This window comes from Diceros bicornis, chromosome 27 (genome assembly GCF_020826845.1).
Source record: "Diceros bicornis minor isolate mBicDic1 chromosome 27, mDicBic1.mat.cur, whole genome shotgun sequence".
In the NCBI taxonomy this organism is placed as follows: Eukaryota; Metazoa; Chordata; class Mammalia; order Perissodactyla; family Rhinocerotidae; genus Diceros; species Diceros bicornis.
The window spans coordinates 6,418,579-6,444,170 of NC_080766.1; the positions used below are offsets into that span (position 1 = coordinate 6,418,579).

A 25,592-nucleotide genomic window follows, 5' to 3' on the forward strand; every position below is an offset into this window, starting at 1 on the left:
TCATGTCATCTTTCCCAACTTGGATTTCTCTGTTATTAAATCTCTGTCAAATATATTAGATGAGGGGTACTATGAAATCCTACAATTCCAGCCAAAATTACTAAAGGAAAAAAAAAAAAAAAGACAAAAAATCTCTGCAGAGAGAGCATATTGACTGTTTCAGGAATATGTTCCAGTAGTGAATAGAGGTACGCAGAGAGGGTCGTGGCAGACCTCCCACGAGTGAGAAAACTGTGAGGCAGTGCCGCCACTGCCGTGTGTCTCCGCTGGGCCAATCACAGACATTTAAAATCGCACTGTTTATTAAAAAAATCAAACCATGAGGACTAAAAATAGCCTCATTATTAATTGTAAATAGATGAGACTTCATCCTCAGCGTCTTTAAACGAGGTCTTCCACTAGTAACTAGCACCGTGTGCTCTAACCTAAAATTATTATAAGAGGAGTAAATAAGTCAGGAAGGGGCCACTTACTAAATGTTGAAAATCAGCAGGAAAAAAAAAATACCATCTTGAATCAGAGTACAAAGAACATCTCTGTAAGAAGCACTACCTAAGAAATTCTAGCACCAATGTTTTTAAAACAGTCCACAGAGAACACACTGCTGTGACAGGCTTTCCCATTAAATCCTACCAGGCTGAAGAGAACAGAATAATGCAAAACATAACATGCATGTGTCATGCATAATTCCCCCATGTCCTACTTCCTAGATTGTCCCTGAATTCACAGGACTGGATGGTTGGCTTGTGTGTTTTTAGATCAGAACTCTTAAAAGACCCCCAAATTATGTTTTTAAAAAAGTTTTTAGTTGCTCTATGATAGGTCTTGTTCCAGATTTTTGTCTATTCCACAATTTGCCGAGGTAGCTTTATGACAGGGAAATACATTAACATTTTGGAGTCAACATGGGTCAGATTTCCCTACGAGCTTTTGTTTTTTTTTTTTTACCGTGAGGAAGATTTGCCCTGAGCTAACATCTGTTGCCAGTCCTCCTCTTTCTTTCTTTTTAGGTGGGCCACTGCCACAGCATGGCCACTAACAGATGAATGGTGTAGGTTCCTTCCCCGGGAACTGAACTTGGGCTGCCAAAGCCAAGTGTGCAGAACTCAACCACTAGGCCACCAGGGCTGTCCCTCTATGAGCTTTATATACATTATTTATTAATTCTCACCGAAGCCCAAGAAGGTGACTATCTCCACTTAGATATGAGAAAACTGAAGTTGAGAATTTTGTCTGCAGCCAAGGTTTGTGCTCTGTTCATTCTTTATGTGAGTATCTGAGGGCCCGATGGTGACTGATTTTACTGTCACCCCACAGCATGCCAGCCTCTGCCCTCCTGGTAAACAGGTCTGCCACCTGGTGACTTCGTGAATCACCCTCTCCTACGCGGCTTGCTGTCCTGTCCACCTGGCCACTCTTCTTTACTCCATTCAAAGTCCCTGTTTCCTGAAATTAAGATTATGTTTCTGGTAATACCAAATGCTATTCAATTTTTAATAGATTATGAAAGGAACCAGAAAGAAGAGAAAAAATTAAACATAAAAGTACTTTTGAGATAAAAGTTGTCAATTCTACCCGAAGAGAAATTTTGAACATCCTCCTATAATCCCTTACAAGTAACTTTTCCATTGAACTTGGGAATTTTTAGGAGCCCCCTATCCACTTCTCTCTAAACCAGTTCTCAATGCTAGAAACCCAGGCCCAGCAGGGATTTGAGTTAAACTGACCCAACAGATAGATAATTGATCTAGGAAGTTTTCTCTCAGGCTTGTCAAGGCTTCAGTGAATCTATCTTCTCACTTCCTTCACTCAAAGATGTAAAGTTATGTATATACAGAAACTATTTCATCAGACTTAGTGCCCACTTATTATTAGATAATATGGGATAATAATAATTTTTAAAAAACAAAAGTGTTTTAGAATCAGACCTGGGGTCAAATCCTGGCTCAGCCGCTCACCAGCCAGGTGATGTTTAAAATATTTAATTTCTCTAACCTTCAGCTTTTTCATATCTAAATGGTGATAATTCTTTCATAGGATTATTGTGAGAATTAAATGAGTGAAAGAAAAGCATTCTTAGCATAAATGCCTGGTCTATTGCAAATTCTCATAAAATGTGAGTTCCCTTTATCATCGTCTTCCCCATGAAAGCACAAAAATCATAAACACCTGATCTATAGAAACCCCCTTCATTATTCTTCATCCTCTCATAAAAGTACATACTTTAAGTCATCTAATAAGTCTAGAACCTACATTTTTGGTGGTAAAAATCTACTTTTAAACAAAGCCTATCCCTACAATTGTGACTATTTTGAACCTCAAAGGAAATTATCCCTTAATGAAGCATAAAATCATTACCTCATTGAATAAATATTTAATGAATGCCTATTAGGTGCTGTGATATAGTAGTGAATAAAACATACATGTTTTATGCCTTCATGGATCATAATGGGGGACAGGAAAAAAAAGGTGAGAAAAAGCCTATATTTCAAAATATGGTAAACACCAGTAAGGGAGAGTCAGCAGACTGTCCTTGTAGAGAATAGTGGGGTGAGATAGAGTGTTCTTCAAATTGAGAAATGTCTTTCAGGAAGCTTGTTTAAGCTAAGACCTAGATGGTAGGTAGACCAAGTGGGGGAAAGAATTTTCCAAGCAAATCGTGCATGCAAAGACTGAGGGAGAGTGCTCATTGTATTGAAGCAAAGGACTCTAGAACAAAGTTGCAGAGTGGACAGGAGGAAATGTGTAGGAGGTTGTGGAGGTAAGCTGGCAGAGGCAGAGAGACAGGAAAAACAGAGAGAGAGAGAATTTACAATAAAGAAGCACTGTATTCACTATTCAACTCAGTGGACATTGAGCTAGCCCAAAGTAAGAGTAAGATGGGAAAATGTGACTCTATTATTTTTTGAGTTGGTCTAAATTCCCACATGCCTCTGTCACATTATGTGGGGTCTTGCCAATTTGAGTATGATTTTAGCACTTACAGATTAACATATTTTCAAATACATGGCTCCTAAACCTAACAAATATTTCTTCTGGTGGTCAACCCAAGAAAAGGCAGTCTTTTCAATATGGGAAGTCAAACTGGCTGTGTTGAACTTGCTGAGACACAGCATATGCATATCTAGTTCATTGCGGGGATTAAAAAATTTTTCAATAATAATTTGGGCTGCACACGGTTTCATTTGCTTTGTTTATCGACTTTAGAACACTATATAAAATATATCGCCGCTCTACAAGTCTTGGGCTCTAAGGAGGCTAATTTTTGTAAGTTATTTGCATATAGAGGTGATTTGAAGATGGATGAGATCTCTTAGGATGAGAGGATAGAGTACGATGAAAATAAGGCCCAGGGCTAAGCAATTAAGAAACTCGTTATTCAGAGTTTAAGTAGAGGAGAATTTGGCAAAGGAAACAGAAAGAATAGCCAAAATGAAAGGAGACAGATTCAGACAGGAGGATGTCATGAGAAGAGAGAATTAAAGGAGAGATTAATCCACATGGTCAAAATTTATGAAGCATCAATTAGGACGAAATTTAAAAAACGAACTTTGAACTTGTTAACATGTCCATTACTGGTGACCTTAATAAATTTTGATGGGGCAGAAATCTGATTGTAAGTGGGCCAAAAAGTATGTGGAAAGGGAGAAAGTGGAGAAAGTGAATTTGAGGGATTTGAGAATGGTGGAGAAGACAGGAGGCAACAGTTGCAAGAGGACATCATAGGCGTGCTAGAGAAACAGTAAAGTCGCTGGGCATCGAGGAGGACCCATCTAAGGCAAGTGATCCTAAAGGTCAACTGAATAGTCTTTTTATTGCTTTACATGTGAGTTTTGACCTTCTGTTTTCATATCTATTCCACTGATATTATTGGCACCACCCTTAGATCCAGACAACCAGAGTCCGTCCCTGGCCTCTGAGCTTTAGAGAACTCCTCACTGGATCTCTTCCTATTGTGCCTCTCCTCGTAGGAATCTGTCAGGGACACGCTCACCTGAAGCCCTCCCTTCTAGCACCCCCTCTTCCATTAAACTACTGTATTAGTATCCTATTGCTGCTGTAACAAATTATCACCAACTCAGTAACTTAAAACATTGCATATTTACTACCTCATAGTTTTAGAGGTCTGAAGGCCACAGTGGTGTTGGCAGGGCTGTGTTCCCTCTGGAGGCTCTAGGAGAGTCTACTTCTTGCCTTTTCTAGCTTCTAGAGGCTGCCTGCACTTCTTGGCTAATGGTTCCTTTCCATCTTCAAAGTCAGCGATGGCCTGTAGAGTCTTGCTCACTTCACATCAATATGACACTGACTCTTCTGCCTCCTGCCTCTCTCTTAAAAGGACCCTTATGATTACACTGGGCACACCCAGATAATCCAGGATAATTTTCCAGTCTTGAAATCCACTTATTAGTAGCCTTAATTCCACTTGCAATCCTAATCTCCTTTTGCTATGTAAGATAAACACATTCCTAGGTATTAGTCTGCCTAGAACAACCATGTTTCTCTTCTCAAGACCTGGGAATTTCCTGCGCAGATGACCTAGGTACACTTCCTGAGAGCCATGATTCCTAGAGCAGGTTGCATTATCAGTGGGCACAGCCTAGGCCAGAGGGCTGGCCAAGAGTCAGCTGTTGGGTGGCTTGGGAAGAGGGTTTCGATACACAGGTTGAGACACCCAATGCATGTACTGCAGGTCCCATATGTTCTCTTACACTGGGACCCCAAGTTAAAGATGAGCCTGGCTATCATCACTCAAAAACAAAAGCTACCCCCCTTTTCGCCCTATCTTATCTCAAGAGATATTGGAAAAATCCACTTCAAGTTACCCCTTCAAATAAAACTGGTTTTGGGAGTTCACCTCACTAAATTCCAGCTGGAAAATTTAGGAACATTCTGGGAAATTTGGTGAGTGGGGCCAAAAATGTAGTGACTGTAAGCCCCTGACTCAGAATGGGAACATTTAAGGTCATTTGTAGTGGCTGGAATAGAAAAGAGTGGAAGGATAAACACCGGATGGGTAGGATCAAGTTCCACATCAGGACTGGACCAGAAGAGAGGTGGAGCAGTGTGAGAGAAGGAGGAGAAAAGATAAATGGGTAACCTTTGAGTAGCTTTAGCTCAGACGTGCAAATAATCAAGTTCCATCTCATTACTATTTTATTCCAAGTAGTTGTGACACCTCTTCACAGTAGACACGTCAATGAGTACACCAGTGGTCAGACCACATTCTCTGATCTGAGTGACTCGCTGTTGTTAAATGCAATTGACCTACATTCCCCTCTATTCCTTTTCTGCAACTCCAAGTTGACCAAAGGATGATCGCATCTAAAACCTCTTCTTACGTGCATGCACGTATGTTTGTACATGCGTAAATGAATAGGTATGAATAGGTACATATGTGCATACATACACACATATAATGTATGCATGCGTGTAAATATACATATGTGTTTGTATATCCTTATCATGAGTGACAGAGAGAGAACTGAATTAAGAGTCAAGAGACGTGGGGCTTTGGATTTAGTTCTGCCTCCAGTTCCCTAGGAGACTTTAATTTGACCACATGTTCGCTTTTCTGTGAAAGAAGATGTTTTAGACTGGGTGATCTTTTTGATTATTTTCCATTCTAAAACACTAAATATTTACCTGGAGGAAGTCGGGTACATCTGCTCTCCTACTAGATCTCTTATTAGCTCTCCTTAACGGGAATTATCCTACTTTTTATTAATGAGCAAACTAAGATGCCAGCCTTTGACAGGTTATTTTCTCCCTCTCTTCTGTCTATCCTTCTTCTTCATTCTAATTCTGGGCAGAATTTATCTTTATTCTCTAGTTTTCTTCCACCAGTACAATATAGACATGAAGGGAGGTGTCAAAACAAAGATACTGCATTATAGCAAGATTTTGCCAATACCGCCAGACTTTTGAGTCCATGACTTATTAGCATCCAAGAACTACATCTTTGTCATACAATAAATATTTGAAACATCCTAGAGGCCTTGTGAGGCACAAAGGAAATTGCAGAAATTGGGGATGGACATGTTAGGTCTAGTTCTGGCTTTATTTTCTAAGTCAATAAATATATACTGAATATCTTCTAAATGTTAGCAATACAAGATATAAATGGTCTCTGCCACAGTCTAGAGGAGGAGACAGATATTGAACACATAATTGTACCAAAAAATAATCAACTACAGACATATTAAGTTATTCAAAGATAAAGTGGGAGGTGTTAAGCACTTATAACAGGAAGCCTGGTGATGAGGAAGGGCTGCTTTTACAAATTAGCTTTGTGACTAGTTCAGTCACTTTACACTCTAGGCCCTAAATTTTCTCATATCACAAGGACTTCATTCTAATATACAGTAGAAAGCCTGAGCCAGAGTCTGAAACCACGTTCTACATTCTGACCTTCATTGATTCCATATGTGCTTGGATCCTCTGTGAGTTTGTAAGCTTCTTTAAGAGTTTTTTCCTCCCCTTTTTATACTTTATTTATTCAATGAATGTTTATTAAGCCAAGCAATATAGGATTGAAATTCAGAGATAAAAGTCACAGTCCTTGCTCTCAAGCAGCCGTGGTCATGTTGGGGAAACAAGCAAACAAGCAATTTCAAATCAAGTAGTCCCTGTGGTGAGAGCAGTGTTCATGGGGTGCTGGAGTTGCCCAGATGAGGGCCATCAGAGTTGGCCTTCAGCGGATGTTGTGGAAGATGATTCCCTGAAGACCAAAAAGAAGTTAGCAAGTGAAGAAGGTGGAGGATGTTGGTGCAGATGTCCTGGTCATTGGTAAAAAAGTGTGGTGACGGGAGATACTATAGCTCCTTCCTAGAAAGGGAGGTCTTGATTTAAGTGGCTGTATGGACAGATAGTGACATAGGCAGAGGCCAGAATTTGAAGGTTAAAGAGTTGAGACTGCAGACTGTGGGGAGCTACTGTGAAATTTTTTAAAAGAGAGACAAACGTCATTATTCTGTTGGATTTGCACTGGCTGGGACAAAACAGGTAGGAGGATAAGTTGTGAAGAAAGGATCAGAAGGGGGTTCAACTTGGGGCCTGGAAATCAGGTAGGAACCCCTTGCCGGAGCCTAGACGAGAGATGCTGAGTGAACTAAGGATTATAGCAGCAGACACAAAGAGATGAGGGGAGAGAGTCAGCAGAAAAGTACAAGTTGGGATCAAGTGAACTCCAAGACCAGGTGTGGGCGCTATGAGGAGAAGCGGTGTAGGATGATTCCCAGATGTGTAGCTTGGTGAATGGTGGGTGGGAGTTTCACTATGTGAGATGGAGGTTAAAAGAGGAGGATCAGGTTGGGGCTGTGGGGAAATGTTAGCATTATTATGACTGAGATTCCTATGGAACATCCACATGGAGCCATCTAGATAGGACCTGAATAGATGAATCTGGACGCAGGAAAGAGGTGTGACCTGCGGAAGTCAATTTGGGAAAAGGTGGTAACAAACGTTTTAAATAAATTATTTATCTTATTGATAGGAATACTCCTCTACTACAAAGAGCACACTTAAAGCCCAAACTGTGTAAGCCCTTAATAAGTATATTTTTAATATTCAATGGATGAAAGAATGAATGAGTGAATTAGAGCTGTTATGAGTAGCTAAAAGTTCCTATCCAATTATAATAGTTGGTATGTTTGAGAGTATGAGTGTGTATATGTGTATTTATGTATGTATGTGTCTGTGGAGTTATGCATATACACATACTATAAAGATTAATAATATATTAGTACTGTACATCTGTATTAGTCTGCTAGGGCTACCATAACAAAATACCACAGACTGGGTGGCTTAAACAACAGAAATTTATTTTCTCACAGTTTTAGAGGTTAAAAGTCCAAGATGAAGGTGCCATCAGGGTTAGTTTCTGGTGAGACCTCTCTTCCTGGCATGGAGACTGCGTCTTCTCACTGGGTCCCCACAAGGCCCTTTCTCTGCACCAGCACAGGAGAGATCTCCGGTGTCTCTTTCCCTTCCTATAAGGACAGCAGTCCTAGATTAGGGCCCCACCCTATGACCTCATTTAACCTTAATTACCTCCTTATGGGCCCTGTCTCCAAATACTTTGTCACATTGGGGGTTAGGGCTTCAATATATAAATTTGGTGGGGACAGAATTCAGTCCATAACAACACCCAGATTGACTTTTCCTCAGACAAAGGATAGTCTGTGAAAATAAAAGAGATTGTTTTGTGTCATAGAAGAGGAGACCTATATGTAACAGGAGAGATATAGTTGTTAAAGGTCAGAGAGTTTACTCGTTTACTCGTTAAAATAAGTATAATTCTTTTCTACTTTACCTCATTATATCGAAATACAATTATATTCCTACGAGCAGATTTTCTGTTTCACTTTGGAGAGGGTTATAAGCCACTTGCAAATAGATAAACCTTTAAATGGTAGCTGAACGGGTTTAATCGATTGTTATTGTCTATTGCTCTATGGAAACCTGGCTGGAAAAGCCAGAAAATGTTGACGTCCCACAAGAATGTCATACCATGAAGGCGTAAACTTAAAGCGGAGATTGCTTGCAGAAAACTGTGCTGCATTCTTGGCACGTGAGCACTTGCAATAAAGTTAACTTTCACTTATATTTAATGTACGCTATATTTAACGCAGGGGCTAATCCCAGTTTATTTTGCGCCCGCTCTGTTTTACCTCTCCGTACCCTTGGCCTCTGCGTTGGTGTTCCCTGTAAAGCTCCTTGGGGTTGGGGAGCCCTGGCCCGGGCGGCCAGGTGACAGAGACAGGGTGGGGACGCGCGAGCTTGGAGGGAGTGGAGCCTCTCGCATACCATTCCCCTCCCACCACCATCCCGTGCTGGGAGGCGGAGAGGGCTTCCAACTTTGCTCCAATCCGCAGCCGGCCCTCCCCGGGGTCCCCCTGCTGGGCGACCCGCCCGCGCTGACCGAGTTGGAGGAACTTTGCCGAGCCGCGCTCAGAGCCCGGGGAGGCGAAGCGCGCCGCTCCTCCCCGTCCACCGCCCCCCCCCCCGGCCCCCGCCTCCCGCTCCTCGCGCAGCCGGGAGCGCCGGGGACAGGACGAGCCCCGGGCGTGCAGTCTGTCTATGCGAACCAGGGCCCCGGCTCCCAGCGCTGCCCGACCCGGGCCGGGGCTGCGGCTGCGGCTGGCGCTGCCCCGGGCGCCGCTGCCCTCTCGGGAGCCCGGCGCTGTCATGCCCCCGCCGCGCGGCGGGCCGCTGCGTCCCCGAGCCGCTGTGTAAGCGCGGGCCCGGGGACAGCGGAGGGGCTGAAGATGAAGGTGCCCGCGCACGGGCCCCCGCTGATTGCCACCCCCTCCCGAGCCCGCGCCCCGCGCGGAGCCCGCGGCCGCCGAGGACCCGCCTTCGCCGCAGTAGCCGCGGGAGCAGCGACAGAGGCGGCAGCTGCGGCGGTGGCGGCGGCGCCCGCGGCGCGAGCGCGCAGAGCGGCGGCGGCAGCTCGGGGGCCGCCGCTGCCCCGGCTGCCATGAGTTGTGCGGAGGTGATGTATCACCCCCAGCCGTATGGAGCGCCCCAGTATCTGCCCAACCCTGTGGCAGCTGCAACCTGCCCCACAGCCTGCTACCACCCGGCGCCCCAACCTGGCCAGCAGGTGAGTCACCGGCCGGGCAGCCTGCGGGGGCGGGGCGAGGGGTACCGGGGGTGTCAATGTGGGGCTCTGGCGACGTCCCGCCGGGACGGGTGGCGCCGAGGGTGCTCTGGGACTGCGGGAGCGCCCTGGAGCCGAAAGGCATCGGAAGAGACGAGCAGAGGCTTCGGGAAGGGATGAGCAGCCGGGTGGACGGTGGGGATTCGATGTGAGGCGTTACCTGGCCGGGGGCTTCATGGAGCTGTTGTCACCTGAGCTCAGAGGCTGCTCCTCATAGCCACCCTAGCGCTTAGGGCTCAGGTCTCTGAAACTCACCAAGGGCATCTGTCTTAGGAGTATTTGAATCAACTTGCGTTAAACAAAATATTTTGTTTTCTTTGGAAAGGTAGAGTGTTTCAGGGTTTCTTGCTTAAGAGGATGAAATGTGTCGCTGACATAGAGGAGGCTACCTGGACAGTGAGCTCTGGAATGACCTTTCTGAGACCTTTATCGTGGAGCATGGGTCTAGCATAACGTCTACCAAATGTTACTAGAACTTCTCCGTACAGTCTGTCCTCTCACCACACTGACTTAGAGGACAGGGATTGATCCCAAAGTTCCTCGTTCATTTTTAATTCCATCAAAGCACATAGATGTAATAGTTCCATCTGTTGGAAGTTTGCCCCCCGCCAAGAGGTAACCTTGGATCACTGGATGCTGGGTCCACCATGCCAAGAGGGACCGAGAATGCTGCTGATAAAAAGGGTTCAGGAACCAGGGAGATGACGCTTCCTTTAGAAGGGAGAGTGGGGTTCTGGGGAATTTGGCACTAGGTACCGCTGGACATTCCTCTCTGGTCACCAACAGAGTGTGTGTCAAGGCGTAGTTAGCGCTCATAAAACACGTATGTGAGTATGTGGCACTGGGTTGTACCAAAATAGGGTCCTCAGATTCTGGGAATTAGGTTGGGTTGATGTGAAGAGACTTAGAAAATACAGTTTATGCACTCTGAGTTGGAGACGCTTATCAGGGCACTAGATATGGTTTGGAAATTACCATCCACAGAATTTATTGATTGATATTTTTAGTTTCTTAGAAACCATATGTTTTATTGTGGTTTTAAGGATTTGGCTCTTTAATTAACCTGGGCTTTTAATTTCTATATTTCCTTTACCTCTGTTTCTTTGCTAGATTTATAGTGCTACTCTTTGGAAAGAAATGATAATTTCTGTTTAGAATTTAGAGACTGTGAAATTCAGCTGATTCTGGAAGGATACATGCTCTAGATTTATCTGCTAAATGGTATGAGCTTAACCAGGACCAACTAGGGCAAAAGAGGAAGGGCCCCACTTTCTTGCTATCATTTTTTTTTTCTAAATATTCAGCATCTTCAGCATTTCAAAGCAAGCTGACTTTTAGGGAGGAGAATGGGAAAGCATTTTGTAATTTGTGGTCAAGGGTGACAGATTAAAATATTTGGGTTATGCTGTTTGTTTTTCTTTGGCTTTAAATATAAAAGATATAGGTATTGGAGAAAACCATTTAGGTACAAGTCAGGCACGTGAGGAAAAGAGACGCTGGATATCAGTTTTATGTGTTTTATAACCATTCCATCCCAGATGAACCACCCTTTTTCCTCATCTCCTTTCCTCCATCTCAGAGACTGTAGAAGCCTTCAATTATCAATTGGAATGTGGACAAGCAACAGACTCAGACTTTACTAAAGATACAGATAGGTATTTTTCCTCTAAAAAAATAACTTGAACTAGTAGAAGTTGTGAATAAGGTTTTAGTTTCTAGAGTTGTGAAAATAATTGCATCAATATATGAATCTGTGGTGGGGGTTAGAATTGTAATACTCTTTTGAGCTGGAAAATAAAATTCAGTATCAGAAAAATTATAAGTTACTAATCATAAAATTTAGTTTTCAATAAGAAATAACTCCAGTACTTTATCTAACTTTTGCCATAAGCCTGGAACTCAGTCCCCAAATCCCATTCTTTCACTAAAGACCATCAGCAAACTGAAGAATGAGCTTTTTTTCCCCTGAATTGTCCACATTGATGAGTTGCACGTATTAGTAAGTGATGATCAACTTCTGCTATACTTTGGGTTTCTGTAGGTATCATTCAAGGAGATGTTAGGCTGAGCTGACCTTAAGAACTTTGTTGAGAGGTGAGCTTGGACATTTTCATGTTGCTTTTACTAAAATGGCTTGTTTGAGATTACTTTTGTTGTCAAGTAAAGAAACTATTTGACTCTAACTGGCCAGTGAAATAAAAAGAGACTTGATAGTGTGACTACTGTTCTTTCACTGTCAGAAGTTTATTTTGATGACCTATATTTTCTATTGGAAAAAAGAGTAAATCAGGAAATTCTTATCAGGCTGACAGCATTTTTAGACTATGCAGTGCGTGGGTGAAGTGGGACTAATATTGACTTGGCCCTAATGCAGTCATCCGAGAATACATATTTTGGTTGTTTTTGCATTCCATAAGGTTTTATCATTATTATCCATGAAGATTGTTTTCTCCGTACATGGGAAGTGACCCCTCATAGCATCTTGCCTGGGAGACAAAAATAAGGGCTACAACTCGTACTGCATTTGTAAAATTGACTTGTTGAGGAGAAAAAAGGACAAGGAGCAGAAAAAGTGAGAGTTATAAAGAAAGTTTAAAGATCATTTATAAAATGTTAGAAATGAGAGCATTCAAGTTTTGTAGCACTTCTGTATTCAAGTGTAGTAGTGTGTCTTGGAACTGATTTTTTTCCTCAAATCTGTATATCTCTGAAGTCCTTGTAAATTAATATATCAAAGTGCTTTATTATGATGGATTTTAAACATAGGTATATTTTTCCTCTTAATGTATGATCATATAGCTGAAACTTCTTTTTGAGATAATAGAACTTCATACTCCAGGCATGTGTACTCTCAGTTTTTCCTCTGAAAACACAAATGTACACTTCAAATTTTAAGTTTAGTTTTTTATTGAATGTATTACACATCACAGGCAGGTAATAGGTTAGTGTTTTAAAAACACAGTGAACTGTGTATACATCAGGCTGCACTGCAGTGTGTTACTTAGGCATACAGTAGGCTAAATGATTGAAAGTACTATGTAAACATGTCTGAGGAATAAATTTTATAGTCCCTAACTTAATTCCTAGAAATTGCGTGACTGCATCAATCTTACAGCATGCGTTATAGAGCCCGGGTTTGCTGAGGGATGCGGAGCTGCCTGTTCCCCGGGCCCACTGTCTCTCTGTGGCCTTAATACATGAGTCTCTAACATCTCCTCGGGAGAACTCTTGACTCAGTCTCTCAGCACATGCTCCAAAGGCATGATGACACTGCAGAACGTGTGCAGAAAGGAATGTACTTGTATTCTAACAGGGACAGTTGGAATCAAGAGAAAAATTTTCAAATATGTGTCAGGAAAAATTGAGGGAAATAATGTGAAATCATAGATTCCCTTCATACCCAGTGGATTTCTCGTCTTAAATGCAGACAGTCTGTTGTTGTTTAAATCCCCCCCCAAATATATTCATAATGTTAACACTAGGAAGATACTTAAAGCAAAGCTTTCAGAATTGTGTAGTTTATAGAGGAGGCGATGAAAGCAGAAATGAATAAGCGCCAGTTTTCCAATTGTGCATAGGGGTTTTTACCAATCCCGCTTTGGGTTTCATATAAGTGAGGCATGTCCGTCCTCTCCGAGGGTGACAGCTGGGTGAGTCCGCATGCACGCTGCCACTTAGAAGACTCAAGTGCTCTTGGGAGGCAGAACTGTAGTTTTAAGTTGATGAGTTTTTCAAACTCTTTCTCTGGATTCTGCCACCTTGGTTAGGTCAGAAAACCTCTCTGAGATTCTGTTTGTCAGGGAAAAACACACTTTAACTCCTCTTTTACGGATGGGAAAATGGATGTTCATAGGGCTGAAATGCCTGGCTAAAAATTTCAGATCCCCTGCTCCCCAAAGTAGCATCTTTCCACCATGCCATGTAGCCTCTAAACCTTTTTGTTTTTTTTGCTATTGCACAATAGGCTTATTTTTGTCTTCAGTGCTCCAAATCAACTTTTTGATAAAGAAGATTAATATGCAGTAGATTCTTTGGCCTTGGAGCTTGAAATTCTTTCCAAGTCCTTGGTAGTGTACGTTTTTAGTTTAGGCATTCCAAAGTCCTTTTGCAAGCATTCGTATTATGCTAATGACTTTGCTGTCCATGTTGCATCCTTTGTTGATGAGGCAGAATATCCACTTAACAAATGAACATTTATTTATTTTATAATAATATGCAGGAAGTGGTATTAACAGTTAGTTTTAAGTACCTCATATATCATTGTCATTCCAACCTAAGTTTAGATTCATTAAGAAGAAAGAATACAATTATATCTTAAATAGTTTCAATATACAGTCAACTTATTTAAGGTGGAGGATCTAATTTTCTTGCAACTGTAAGCAAGGACTTAAGTGGATTTATAAAAATTCGTACAGGACTTCTTTGAGAAAGAACAGCCTCTATAATTCCACACGACACAAATTAACTTGACTGCAGAGACTTAGAAGCTTAAAGTGCCCCATAGTTTTATGCTTCCAATAACTTTCCAGCCAGAAAATTCAAAGCTAGAGGAGAAATTAAACTTTAAAATAACTAAACTGAACTGTTGTCTCTGGCAATCAACCAGAATGGAGATTACAATAACAATAGTAAAGGCGGGCTCGAAATCCATAAAATCATGCGTAGTGAGGATATGTTCACCAGGAGTCCCAATGCCAGGACAAGGTGACACTGTTTGGAAATTCAAGTGAAGGATGTTTTGGTTAAATGCAGAGAAGTCCAACTTTACCTAACACTTAGTAAAGTCTCGAATCTCCGAAAGTTGGGGGTGGCAGGGGCATGACTTAAGGGAAATGAGGATGTTCAGAGGGTAGACCCATCCTGCACAGTGACTCTTTGGGCTACTCCGCAAGAGATGCTGTGCTGACCGTGCTGAGCAGTCCGTATGTTTCTGTCTTGTATCTTTCTGTGCAAAGGGAATTTTCAATGAGACTAAAAAATATTATGCTTGTGATGCCTAGGGCAGATCCTAAAACAAACTTGTGAGTTAAGTGACTGTCATTCTAAAACCTGGGCACTTAAATTGAATCCCGTTCCCATGGGCCCTTTTCCCAACTAGCTTTAAAAAAATCCCAAAACTAATACATCCAGTAATACATAATAATTTAAGATATTATCTCTAGAAAAACTTTTCATTCAAGATACGAAGGCTCTCTAATACTTGAATTCAGGTTCTGGCAAAGACAGTGAAGAAGAAAATTTTGGGCAAAAGTCTGCCCTGAATCTTTCAAAAAGCACCTCTTTAAGCAGCTGGTTTTCTGCTTTAACTATTCATTTAGGAAGACCCCAAGAGTGCCTTGTACCATCAGACCCAAACGCGTGCTGCTAGAAACAAGTCATAAGGGCCGTATTTACAAGTATTTCAGTGGATACTAGATTTACGCCAGTAATTTACAAGTGTGGTCTGAACTGGGGTAACAGAACTATTTTTCACTTGTCTCGTACTTTAGAGAGGAAAAAAAAAGAAAGAAAAGAAAGAATGACCTAAAGTAAACAGGTGTCCTTTTCCTCTTAAAGCTATATTGTTTTAGTATGCCAAGACTTTTGTCCTTGTGTTTTAGTGGGGGGACTCGAAGGATGCATCCTTTCTTGTTACTATGAAGATGAATAAGGGAAGTACCAAAACTAATCGGTAGGAATTGGGCTAGATGACTTGTGTCTGGAAATGAGGTAGTCTTCAATGGTCGGGAGGGTTTGCTTGGCTAGTGTCCTGCAAAATCAGAAGAGGCAGCCAACGGAAGAAACAAATTAAGTGTGAGTTTGTATAGAGCGCCAGCATGTTGCTTATTAGGATGAAGAGTTGGACGAGACCTCTGAGATAATCCAGTCAGAATTCCTCATTTTCAGAACAGGAAGCTGAGTGCCAAAGGGTTCGGTGACTTACCCAAACTCATGGACTGGTTTTGGTCAAATCCTCTCTCTCATTCCATTTCTCTTTCTACTGTGTTCCCTTCCCATCTGGGATTCCTTAGAAACAGGAGAACAATTAGTAATTTACCTAATGTTACCTTCTTCCTTTCCTAATGTTTAAATATTAGCTACTTGGAGAAATAACACCATTAGCCACATGGGTAGACCATGAGGCCCTTACAAGGCTCTCCCAAATAACTACGAGCAGGTTCAATGTAGGGACGAGCTACCACTTTCATGTTTGTGGCTCCAAGTCTTTGCACAACTACTGACAGAGAGTAGGGATTAATTGACAATTTGATGAATAACAGATAAATTTAAAAAAGTGAAATCATACCTTAAGTCTAGTAATAGGATTATACAAACATACCAGAAATTTATACTTTGGAAACTGTTGTATTCAAAGTCATTGGTTTGAGAGAGAACACATACCCTTATGATGTGATCATTGCTTTTAAAACATTTTGGGAATGCAAATTTTGAAATTCTCTTGAAGCCTGTGGCACATTTTTTTGAACATCCTCAGAACTGGAAAATTTTCATCCTTGGAGGGAAAGAGTTTGATATTTGATAATGACCAGAATCATTGAGAGGCAAGTATGCTCAAAAATAGCTGATCATGTTAAGGAATAGTATTTTTGGTTTGCTCTTCCCTATTGTTAAGAAAAATAAAAACAAAAAAAAGCAAAAAACATAAAATCACGAGGTGTGGCTGTGTCTCACAAATTGGCTCTGCTGACATTTCCAAGATAGAATTTCCAGAAAAATGGTAGGCCATTATATTACATATCTGACTTGCCAAGGGGACAATACATTTTTAGATATAGAAATTCAGTTTCATCTAGATATACGTCTCCTTTGAAGAATGCTCCATTACTTAATGGCTATACTTCTGATACATGTTTACATCTCTAATTTTTTTAATGTTGTCAATAACTTGAGACTCTCCTTAGTTAGCATGTGATGCCATGCTGACTGTGGGCTTCTATTTGTTTATTCAATTAAAATAAATATCATATAGAGACTCATTTTCTTTAGTCTATTTTCTTGGCACGTGCTTTGTAGACAGAAATAGGTTCTAATCCCATCTCTGCCATTTTACTAGTTTTTGCATATGTAAATTAGGAATAATTATTCAGACAAAATATTTGTGTGTGTGTGTGAGTTAAGTGAAATAACGTGTATAAAAGGTCTGTAGCATATCTTCGTTATCCTGACCTACCCTCTCTTAACCTGATTCCTCCTCTTCCAAATAGGCCAAGGATCAAAAGTTCAGGTCTCTCTGAGATATTTTTAAAAATCTTCTATACAAGTAAGTTCAGAAAAATGTGATCAAAGAGGAATGTGCTGCTTTTATGGACGTTACAATTTTGAAACATTTACTCCCAGCTAGTAGTCCTTTTCTTACAGCCTACACCACGTTTTTGAACATAAAGGAATCGTTGCACTTAGAGAAGATGGCCAGTAGAAATTTTTAAAAAAAGCTCTTTCCAAATATCCAACGATTCATGAAAATACTTTTGTTTCCTTAGAAAAAAGTTTCCACATGCGCACAGTAATCGTTTGGCATTTGGTAGGCTTACGCCCTGGGGAGTAGTGGTATCTGCCTCCTGACATGGAAGCCTTTCTCTTGTCAGACAAATCCTTTCCCCTGCACATTCCTGGGCGAGTTTGTTTCTGTCGTGCCTGATGGCAAGCTGGGAGGGGGTCCGGCCTGGTTTGCAGGCCTAGGCCAACTCATTCACACTGCAGATCTGACCCTTTTGTGAGCTGGTTGTAACTGTGGCTACTGACTCCATCATTGGTTCACCTAACTCGAGGGTCATTTCACCTGGGGAGAAATTGTCACTAGTTAATGTGCATTAAATAAACCAACTTACAGTCTTTGAACTTCCTTTTGATGACTTCTTTGTTTTTGTCAACAATTCTTCAGGGTCTCTTAAGAAACGCATGAAAATTTCTCAGAGATTTGGATATTTTTAGGAAGTGATTTTGCATTTTGAGGAAAATATGAACTACATTGCCTTGATTCAGGAAATCTAGGTTCTGATGATTTGAGATTTATTCTCAATGTTTTGAATTTTCTATATTATTCTTAAGGAAGGAGATAATACCAGGGAAGTTTCATTCCAAGGAGCAAACACCAAGTGAATACAGAATATGGCAGAAGCACGTATGAGTGAGTAATCTACTTAGTTAAATAAAAGGCAAAGAATTGATTCACACTCACCAAAGCACAGAGAACAGAAAGTAGTTGAGGCTTCAGAGTCTATGGAGAAGAATAGTAGGATGGTGTGAATGTCTGTATATGAATCAATTGCCTTTTAAATTCTGTGTTCCTGTTTTCTTCATGCTCACACTGAGTGTTTTAAAAATGTATGCAAGTTCAGTGTTAGCATTTTAGGGGGCTATCAGGCCATTTGGATACTTTAGAATTCTTCTTTTAACCAGTGGTGTTGATGGTGAGGCTATAAATGCATGTTTGAGTGTGTATGTGTGTGTAAATTTAAATATTTAAATTGGTTCACTACAATTTGTGAAAATTGACCCAACTTTATCTGAAAAAAGTACAAGAGGGAAGGGTAGATATGCCTTATGCCCTTTCTGTTGGTAGGTGTATCATAGGCTCCCTTTTCATTTTATTTGTTTGATAGTCTCCAAGCAAATTTATTTAATTAGCAGAAGACCTTCCTTAAAGAGTTGGAGGAGATTTAAAAAAAGGAAGTATATTTTATAATCATTCCAAAAAATTTTACTTAACTAGAAGAGTCAATATAGATATTTTTATAGAACCACAGATTTGCATATCAAGAGGAATAATATATCAGTATATATTTATATAAATGCATACGTACAGACATATATTACATATATATGAAATACTATAAAGAATATAGAGAATCAATGCCTCCACCAACAGAAGAATGGTTTTTATAAAATTGACTAATAAAAGGTATTTTGATGTAATGTCAGATTTTCCTCATTTTCTCCCCATTTCATATTGAAAAGTGTGTAATTTTTAGATTAATTTATTTGTATCCAACCATTCCGCAATTGGTTGAAAAAGAATAACACGAAATTATGTAGCATTTAGAAAATCTATCAAATTCAACTGCCATCAATTTAAAAATTAAGATATTTTGTTATTGCTATTATTGGTCATAATGCTACGCTATATTTATATCAGGATTTGTAGTTTACAGATCTTTTACTTCTATATGAACCTTTAATTAATTTTATTTCATCTAAGAATTAATTGCTAATTGTGGTAAAATACAACATTGCCTTTCTTTGTATAATTAACACAGCCAGGGCTTTTTCATTTAAAGAATAAATGTTAAAATTAAACAAATGAACCAATTAGATGCAAAACCCTACTCTCACACTGATGCTGAGCTGGACATTAACAGGAAAAGGAAATCAGTTTCATAAATAATAATGAACACTTGTGGACAGTAAAGCCACTCTATAGATCAGTTTTAATTTCCTTCCCATAAAAAACAGTGCTTCTTTCTATTATGCCAGAATATTCAGGACAGATTGTGTATATATGCTTAAAACAGTATAACTTCAGGTAAATACACATGTGCACAAACAGTACTGTGATTTGACTAATAAATCGCAATATTTGTTTAATTTTATAATGGAATTTAAAGCTAGGAATAACTTTAGAGGTCATTTAGATCAATCGTCTCATTTTATACATAACCTATGTTACTGTGGTGTTTTTACTATTGCAGTTAAAATATAAACATGTTCCAATCTGTGTAAAACAGATTGTAAGAAATATAACCACTCAGTCATTACAATCACCTATTCATCAGCACGGCATATTCACTCACAAGGAATGAATTATCTATTCATCACCAAGCGATAACCATATTGAAACAAATTTTAAATAAAAAACAATACATATATTTATAAATCACAGCCCCTAAATAATAACCAGCAGCTCATAATATGCCTGAACGTTTGAGGACCCACGTCACATGAGAACAACGTATTCATTGCGAGGGGGAGAGGGTTCAATTTATTGAATGATGCATTTATAATTCGAGGCTATAGATTTTGAAGCTAGTAATTACGTTAGAAACCTAAGAGTCTGGGTTATGTGTTTTGATAACATTTGCAAAACTATGCGCTTACTGAGTATTCTAGAATGATTTATTTTTTTCAACTCACATTCATTTTCCAGCATGCATTTTTTCCTGAAGAAAAATGGTATGACAAAGGATCAGGTTTTACAGGTATACAGATGATAGAAAGGTCATTTCGGCATTAGAATAATGGATTTTATTATCTCTAGCATTGTCTTATGTATAATTCACATTGAGGTTGTTGATTATAACAGTAATATGTGCTCAATGAAAAGTGTTTGGAAATGTCGAAAAGCAGGAATAAGAAAGTAACAATTAGCTACAAACTTACCACCCAGAAAAACAATACAAAACATAAAATTTTGGTGATTTTGTCCCCCTAGAGCCCCACCCCTGCTCTCCTCTGACACGTCCGCGCACACGCATATGTACACCTGCATGTTTTTATTTTGCCTTCTGGCTCCACCACTTACATGCTCTGTGACCTTTGACAAGTTACTTCACTTCTCTGTGCCTTAGTTTCTTCATCTTTAAAATATGGATGGTAACAATAACCATGTTGTAGAATTCTAAAGATTAAATGGGGGTAATTAATAAATATAAAGTTTTATAAGAGTGTCTGGCATAATATCTATTAACTATTATTATAGGTATGATTGTTTTAAAAAGCTTTTAAATTATCCAGCCCTTCTCGTTTTTATTTGAAAGCCATACTAGCCATTGCTGGTATCTTGTATTGTTTTCTGTGAGCCTCAACAATGCCTTTTTCCCTTTATGATAATGGTGGGAAGTGGAACATCTGCAAAATATGTTCCACGCAGAATGGATCTTCACACAGCCTTATTTTGTCATTTTAGTTTGATTTTTGAGAAATGAGTTCAGCACATCTGCCAAATCCTTTTATAAGATGCTACATTCCTGTTTTTATTTTAGTTTATTCCATTTGTGAAAAGCTCTTTTCTTCTCCAGCCGTCCCGCAGACGTTAGGCCTCCATCCTGCATTCCTCCCTGTCCCAAACTATAATGTTGCTGTACGTTAAATCTTTAAAATAGAAAGTGGGAAGAAAAACTGGAAGGAATCTGTCACTTTTTTTTTTTAAGTCATTCTCCTTTTGGTATATCTAGATTAAGAAAAAAACAAACTTGTTTTTCACACTCTGAAAATATACCATTTGATAATGGACTTTTAAAATTTTTAGCAAATTTGAAATAACAGACTTTTTTTTCAGGGTGGGAAGGAGAAGGCTGGTTTGGGGAGGGGAAAGATGGAGTAAAGCAGATGAAGAAGAGTCAGTTTGCGAACATATGCTAATATTTAGATTCTTTTTTTTTAAGTGAAAAGTTAACTAGTTAATGCTTTTTTACATACTATCTTTGATACTGTGTTTTGTTTATTCCATCCCAGAAGAAGTTAGCGGTATACAGCAAGATGCAGGACTCTCTGGAAGTCACCCTTCCCAGCAAACAAGAGGAGGAGGAGGATGAGGAGGAGGAGGAGGAGGAGGAGGAGAAAGACCAGCCTGCCGAGATGGAGTACCTTAACTCTCGCTGTGTCCTTTTCACTTATTTCCAGGGAGACATTGGGTCAGTAGTGGATGAACACTTCTCAAGAGCTTTGGGCCAAGCCAGCACCCTCCATCCAGAATCTGCCATTTCAAAAAGCAAGATGGGGCTAACCCCCCTCTGGCGAGGTAAGAATTCAAAAGCAGATGCTCTCCAGGGCACTGTCTCTGTTTCGCAACCGCCTGTACCAGGTTCCAGCTGGAGACCTGCCCCTGGAGGACGGATATCCACTTGCTTTTTAATTTTTAAGGACAGCAAGGAATTTCTTTCAGACAAACAGCTGGATCGGTTTTGTCACATGTGGAATGCAGGGTTGGAAAGGATGCAGTCACACCCCTTAAATTCCTCATGGAAAGTCGTGATGCGGCCGGCTCAAGTTTATAGCGGCAGGATCGAGCTGAGAAGCACCATTCCTTAAGCCCCGATGGCCCAATTTGGATGTCTAAATAATAGGCGTGCCTGGCTCAGCTTGTAGAAATTAGCTCTTGTTCATGCCACTAGGTGCTACGTGCTGACATAGCAGCAATGGGAGCCTGACCCAGGAATACAGACGTTGAAAGCCTTCTGTGTTCCCTTGAGAGCTTTCTCTGTCCTGCTCTGTTGTGGTGTTCACTCTTTGTAGTGTGCACTCCAGATATTACTGACTGAGTCGACGTGGTTTAGCTATTGTTTTACCTCAGGAAAGTAAAGCAGTAGAATGGGCCTCTTCTTCCTTATTTCCCTCTGTATAGACGTCATAGAGGTGTGTTTGAATCTGACTCAAGGAAAATCGTTGGGTGCCAGCTTAATTGGGATAATTACAAGGTTAGAGAAAGAATGATACATCATCCCAATGATAGTTTTAGAGAAATGTGTTATGGACCTTTCTGCTGAATTCACCTGGTTATAAGAAGCATCTAGTAAAAGGATTTTCGAAGCGTGGTTTCCAGGACCAGGAACATCTGCATTACATGGGAGCTTGTTAGAAATGCAATTTCTTGGTCCACACCCCAGACCTACTGAATCAGAGACTCTAGGGTAGCGTAGTCTGTGTTTTAACCAGCCCTCTCAAGGATTCAGATGTAGGCTCGAGTTTGTAACCATTGGTCTAGTGCTGTTAAAAACCAGATTGCAGGCCCCAAACTCAGACCTATTGAGTCAGAGTCTTCAGAGGGAGCTTCTGGGGATCAGACCTCAGCAAGTGCCCCAGGTGATCCTATGACGAGGGAAGGCCGGTCACCTGTGGGAGGCCACCTCTGCTGGGGGCAGGTGAGAAGGGATGAGTGGCCAGTCCCCTCTCAACGTCAGAGAAATGGTTCTGCTCCTTGTAGGAGAGGTCCCGGCCGTATGAAATTGCTGGGCCTGTTCTGTAGATACGATGCTTTTCTTTCTTGCCTGCCTGTCTGCCTGCCTTCCTACCTTCTTTCTTTCTTCCTTTTAGTAAATATCAACTCCACCAACATAAGCAGTGACTGTAAAGGGGGAGGTGAAATACAAACTCAAGTGACGGAGACGTTGATAGAGGTGAATTCTAAGCATGACTGCTTCTTTGATTAGTAAATATTACAGACTTCCCACAAGAACTGAGAACTGAGTCCTTGGAAGCCTAAGATGCTGTGGAATCAACCAATATCCTATTTGATAACACATGGTGAATACTTGTAACAACTTGTGGACGGTGAAATAGGAAAACTTCAGTGAATTAGCTGGCTGCAATGAACAGTTTGAGGTATTGGTCATAAATCCTGTGAGGACAGGCCATCCTAGGAGGGTAGTTAAGGCGGTGCCTACTCCTTTAGCACACTGGCACCTGCAGACTGGTGATCATTCCACCTGGAATGGGGGAACGACAGCCCCAAATTATAGCTTGATGGGAGAGTGATTGTCATAGTGTCACAACCAGAATTGTTTTAAGTAAAGTGTTGTGAATATGCAAAAACCCTCACGTTAGTATTTTTCCCGTAATCTGCATGACTGAAGAGAGAAGGCCTTTGGACAGATGTCAAATCCACCCTGGATAGAAAGGGTGGATAACGGTAATGTTTTAGTAACTAGTAAACAGTTTTCTTGGCATTATCTTAACTTTGGCCCTCAAATCTATCTCCGGTTTCATTTATTGACTTATGCAGCAAGTATTTATTAAGGTCCTACCATGTTCTAGGCAGTGCAACTATATCAGTGAATAGGAGAGACTCAGCTTCTACACTCATGGGGCTTTTTAGTGGAAGAGACGTGTAATAAATATATAATGAAATGCAAAGTGTTGCTTTACTTCGTGTAATAACAGACGCTGTTTCCGAGACCATTATGTTTGAGCACACACTGAAGGAAGTGAGAGTCTCCTCATCACATGAATATTTAGGGGGAAATTATTCGAGGCAGAGGGAACAGCCAATGCAAAGGCCCTGAGGAAGGATCGAGCTTAAAGCATTCAATGAGAAGCAAAAATGCTGGCACGTGTGGAGTGAAATGAAGAGTGATTTGTGGACAAGAATTTTTAGAGCTTTTCATGTCGGTTTAGTTTATCAGAGTAGCCCAGGCACACACAGCGTGCTCTTCAATTGCCAACTCTCCCTCTCCCACTGAGAGTACGTATATCGTATCTGGTTATCTCACATCATTTTCCCTAATGCTCAGGATAACGCATTTCTGTATGGAAAATCTGGAATGAATATGAATTGAATGATTAAGTGACTGAATTAGATGAACCAAGTTCATACCATGTACCCTGGATTAGGAGAAAACAAGTCCTTGATGGAGAATTTATTAGCAGTAAGTTGTATGAAATCTTTGGTTACAGTTTTCTTATTTATAAATAAGAGTTGAATTAAGTGATTGTTGAAATCTTTTCTCTGTAAAGTTTTGTGGTTTCAAATGTATTATTTACTTTCCATTTCTGAATAGAACTTTGTATTTTTTTTCTTTTTTTTATTGAAGTATAATGAACATATAATATCCTACCAGTTTCAGGTGTATATCAAAGTGATTTGAGATTTATATACATTATGAAATGATCACCATGATAAGTCTAATTAGCATCTGTCACTGTACAAAGTTATTACAATATTATTGACTATATTCCCTATGCTGTACATTACATCCCCATCACTTATTTATTTTATAACTGGAAGTTTGTACATCTTAATTCCCTTCACCTATTTTGCTCCCCCCGCCCACCCCTCCCTGCTTTGGTGACCACCAGTTTGTTTCTTGTATCTATGGCTGTTTTTGTTTCATTTTGTTTGTTCATTTGCTTTGTTTTTTAGATTCCACATATAAGTAAAATCATATCGTATTTGTCTTTCTCTATCTGACTTATTTCACTCAGCATAATACCCTCTAGAGCCATCCATGTTGTCACAAATAGCAAGATTTCATTCTTCTTTATGGCTGCATAATATTCCGTTGTGTATATATACGTCACTTTCTTTATCTGTTCATCTATCAATGGACACTTAGGTTGCTTCCATGTCTTGGCTATTACCAATAATGCTGCAATGAACATAGGGTGCATATATCTCTTCAAATTAGTGTTTTAGTTTCCTTTGGGTAAATGCCCAGAAGTGGAGTTGCTGGATCATATGGTATTTCTATTTTATTTATATGGAGGAACCTCCATAGTGTTTTCCATAGTGGCTGCACCAATGTACATTTTCACCAACAGTGTGTGAGGGTTCACTTTTCTCCACATCCTCTCCAACACTTGTTATTTTTTGTCTTTTTGATAATAGCCATTCTGACAGATGTGAGGTGATATCTCATTGTGGTTTGATTTGATTTCCCTGATGATTAGTGACGTTGAGCATCTTTTCATGTGCCTGTTGGCCATTTGTACATCTTCTTTGGAAAAATGTGTATTCAAGTCCTCTGCCCATTTTTTAATTGAGTTTCTTGGTTTTTTGATATTAAGTTGTATAAGTTCTTTATATATTTTGGATATTAACCCCTTATTGGATGAATGATTTGAAAATGTCTTCTCCCATTCAGTAGGTTGCCTTTTTGTTTTGTTGATGGTTTTTCTCGCTTTTTAGTTTGAGGTAAGCCCATTTGTTTATTTTTGTTTTTGTTGCCATTGCCTGAGGAGACTGGTCCAAAAATATATCATCAAGACCCACGTCAAAGAGCTGACTGTCTATGTTTTCTTCTAGGAGTTTTATGGTTTCAGGTCTTACATTCAAGTCTTTAATCCATTTTGAGTTTATTTTTGTACATGGTGTAAGACCGTGGTCCAGTTTCATTCCTTTGCATGCAGCTATCCGGTTTTCCCAACACCGTTTATCGAAGAGACTGTCTTTTCTCCATTGTATATTCTTGCCTCCTTTTTCATAGATCAATTGACCATA

At 40.2% G+C, this 25,592-nt stretch overlaps 1 protein-coding gene across 3 annotated transcripts in view; it reads left to right on the forward strand.

The window, feature by feature from the left end:
* The first annotated feature begins 9,468 nt into the window (after positions 1 to 9,468).
* The window catches only part of VGLL3 (vestigial like family member 3), a 49,800-nt gene continuing 33,676 nt past the window's right edge, over positions 9,469 to 25,592 (forward strand). The window contains exons 1-2 of one of the 3 annotated variants that reach the window (XM_058570685.1): positions 9,469 to 9,604; positions 21,113 to 21,398. In XM_058570685.1, the coding sequence (XP_058426668.1) occupies positions 9,479 to 9,604; positions 21,113 to 21,398 (412 nt within the window). In that variant the 5' untranslated portion in view covers positions 9,469 to 9,478. The remainder of the gene's footprint in view (positions 9,605 to 21,112; positions 21,399 to 25,592) is intronic. The other 2 variants (XM_058570686.1, XM_058570687.1) reach the window with 2 other exon arrangements.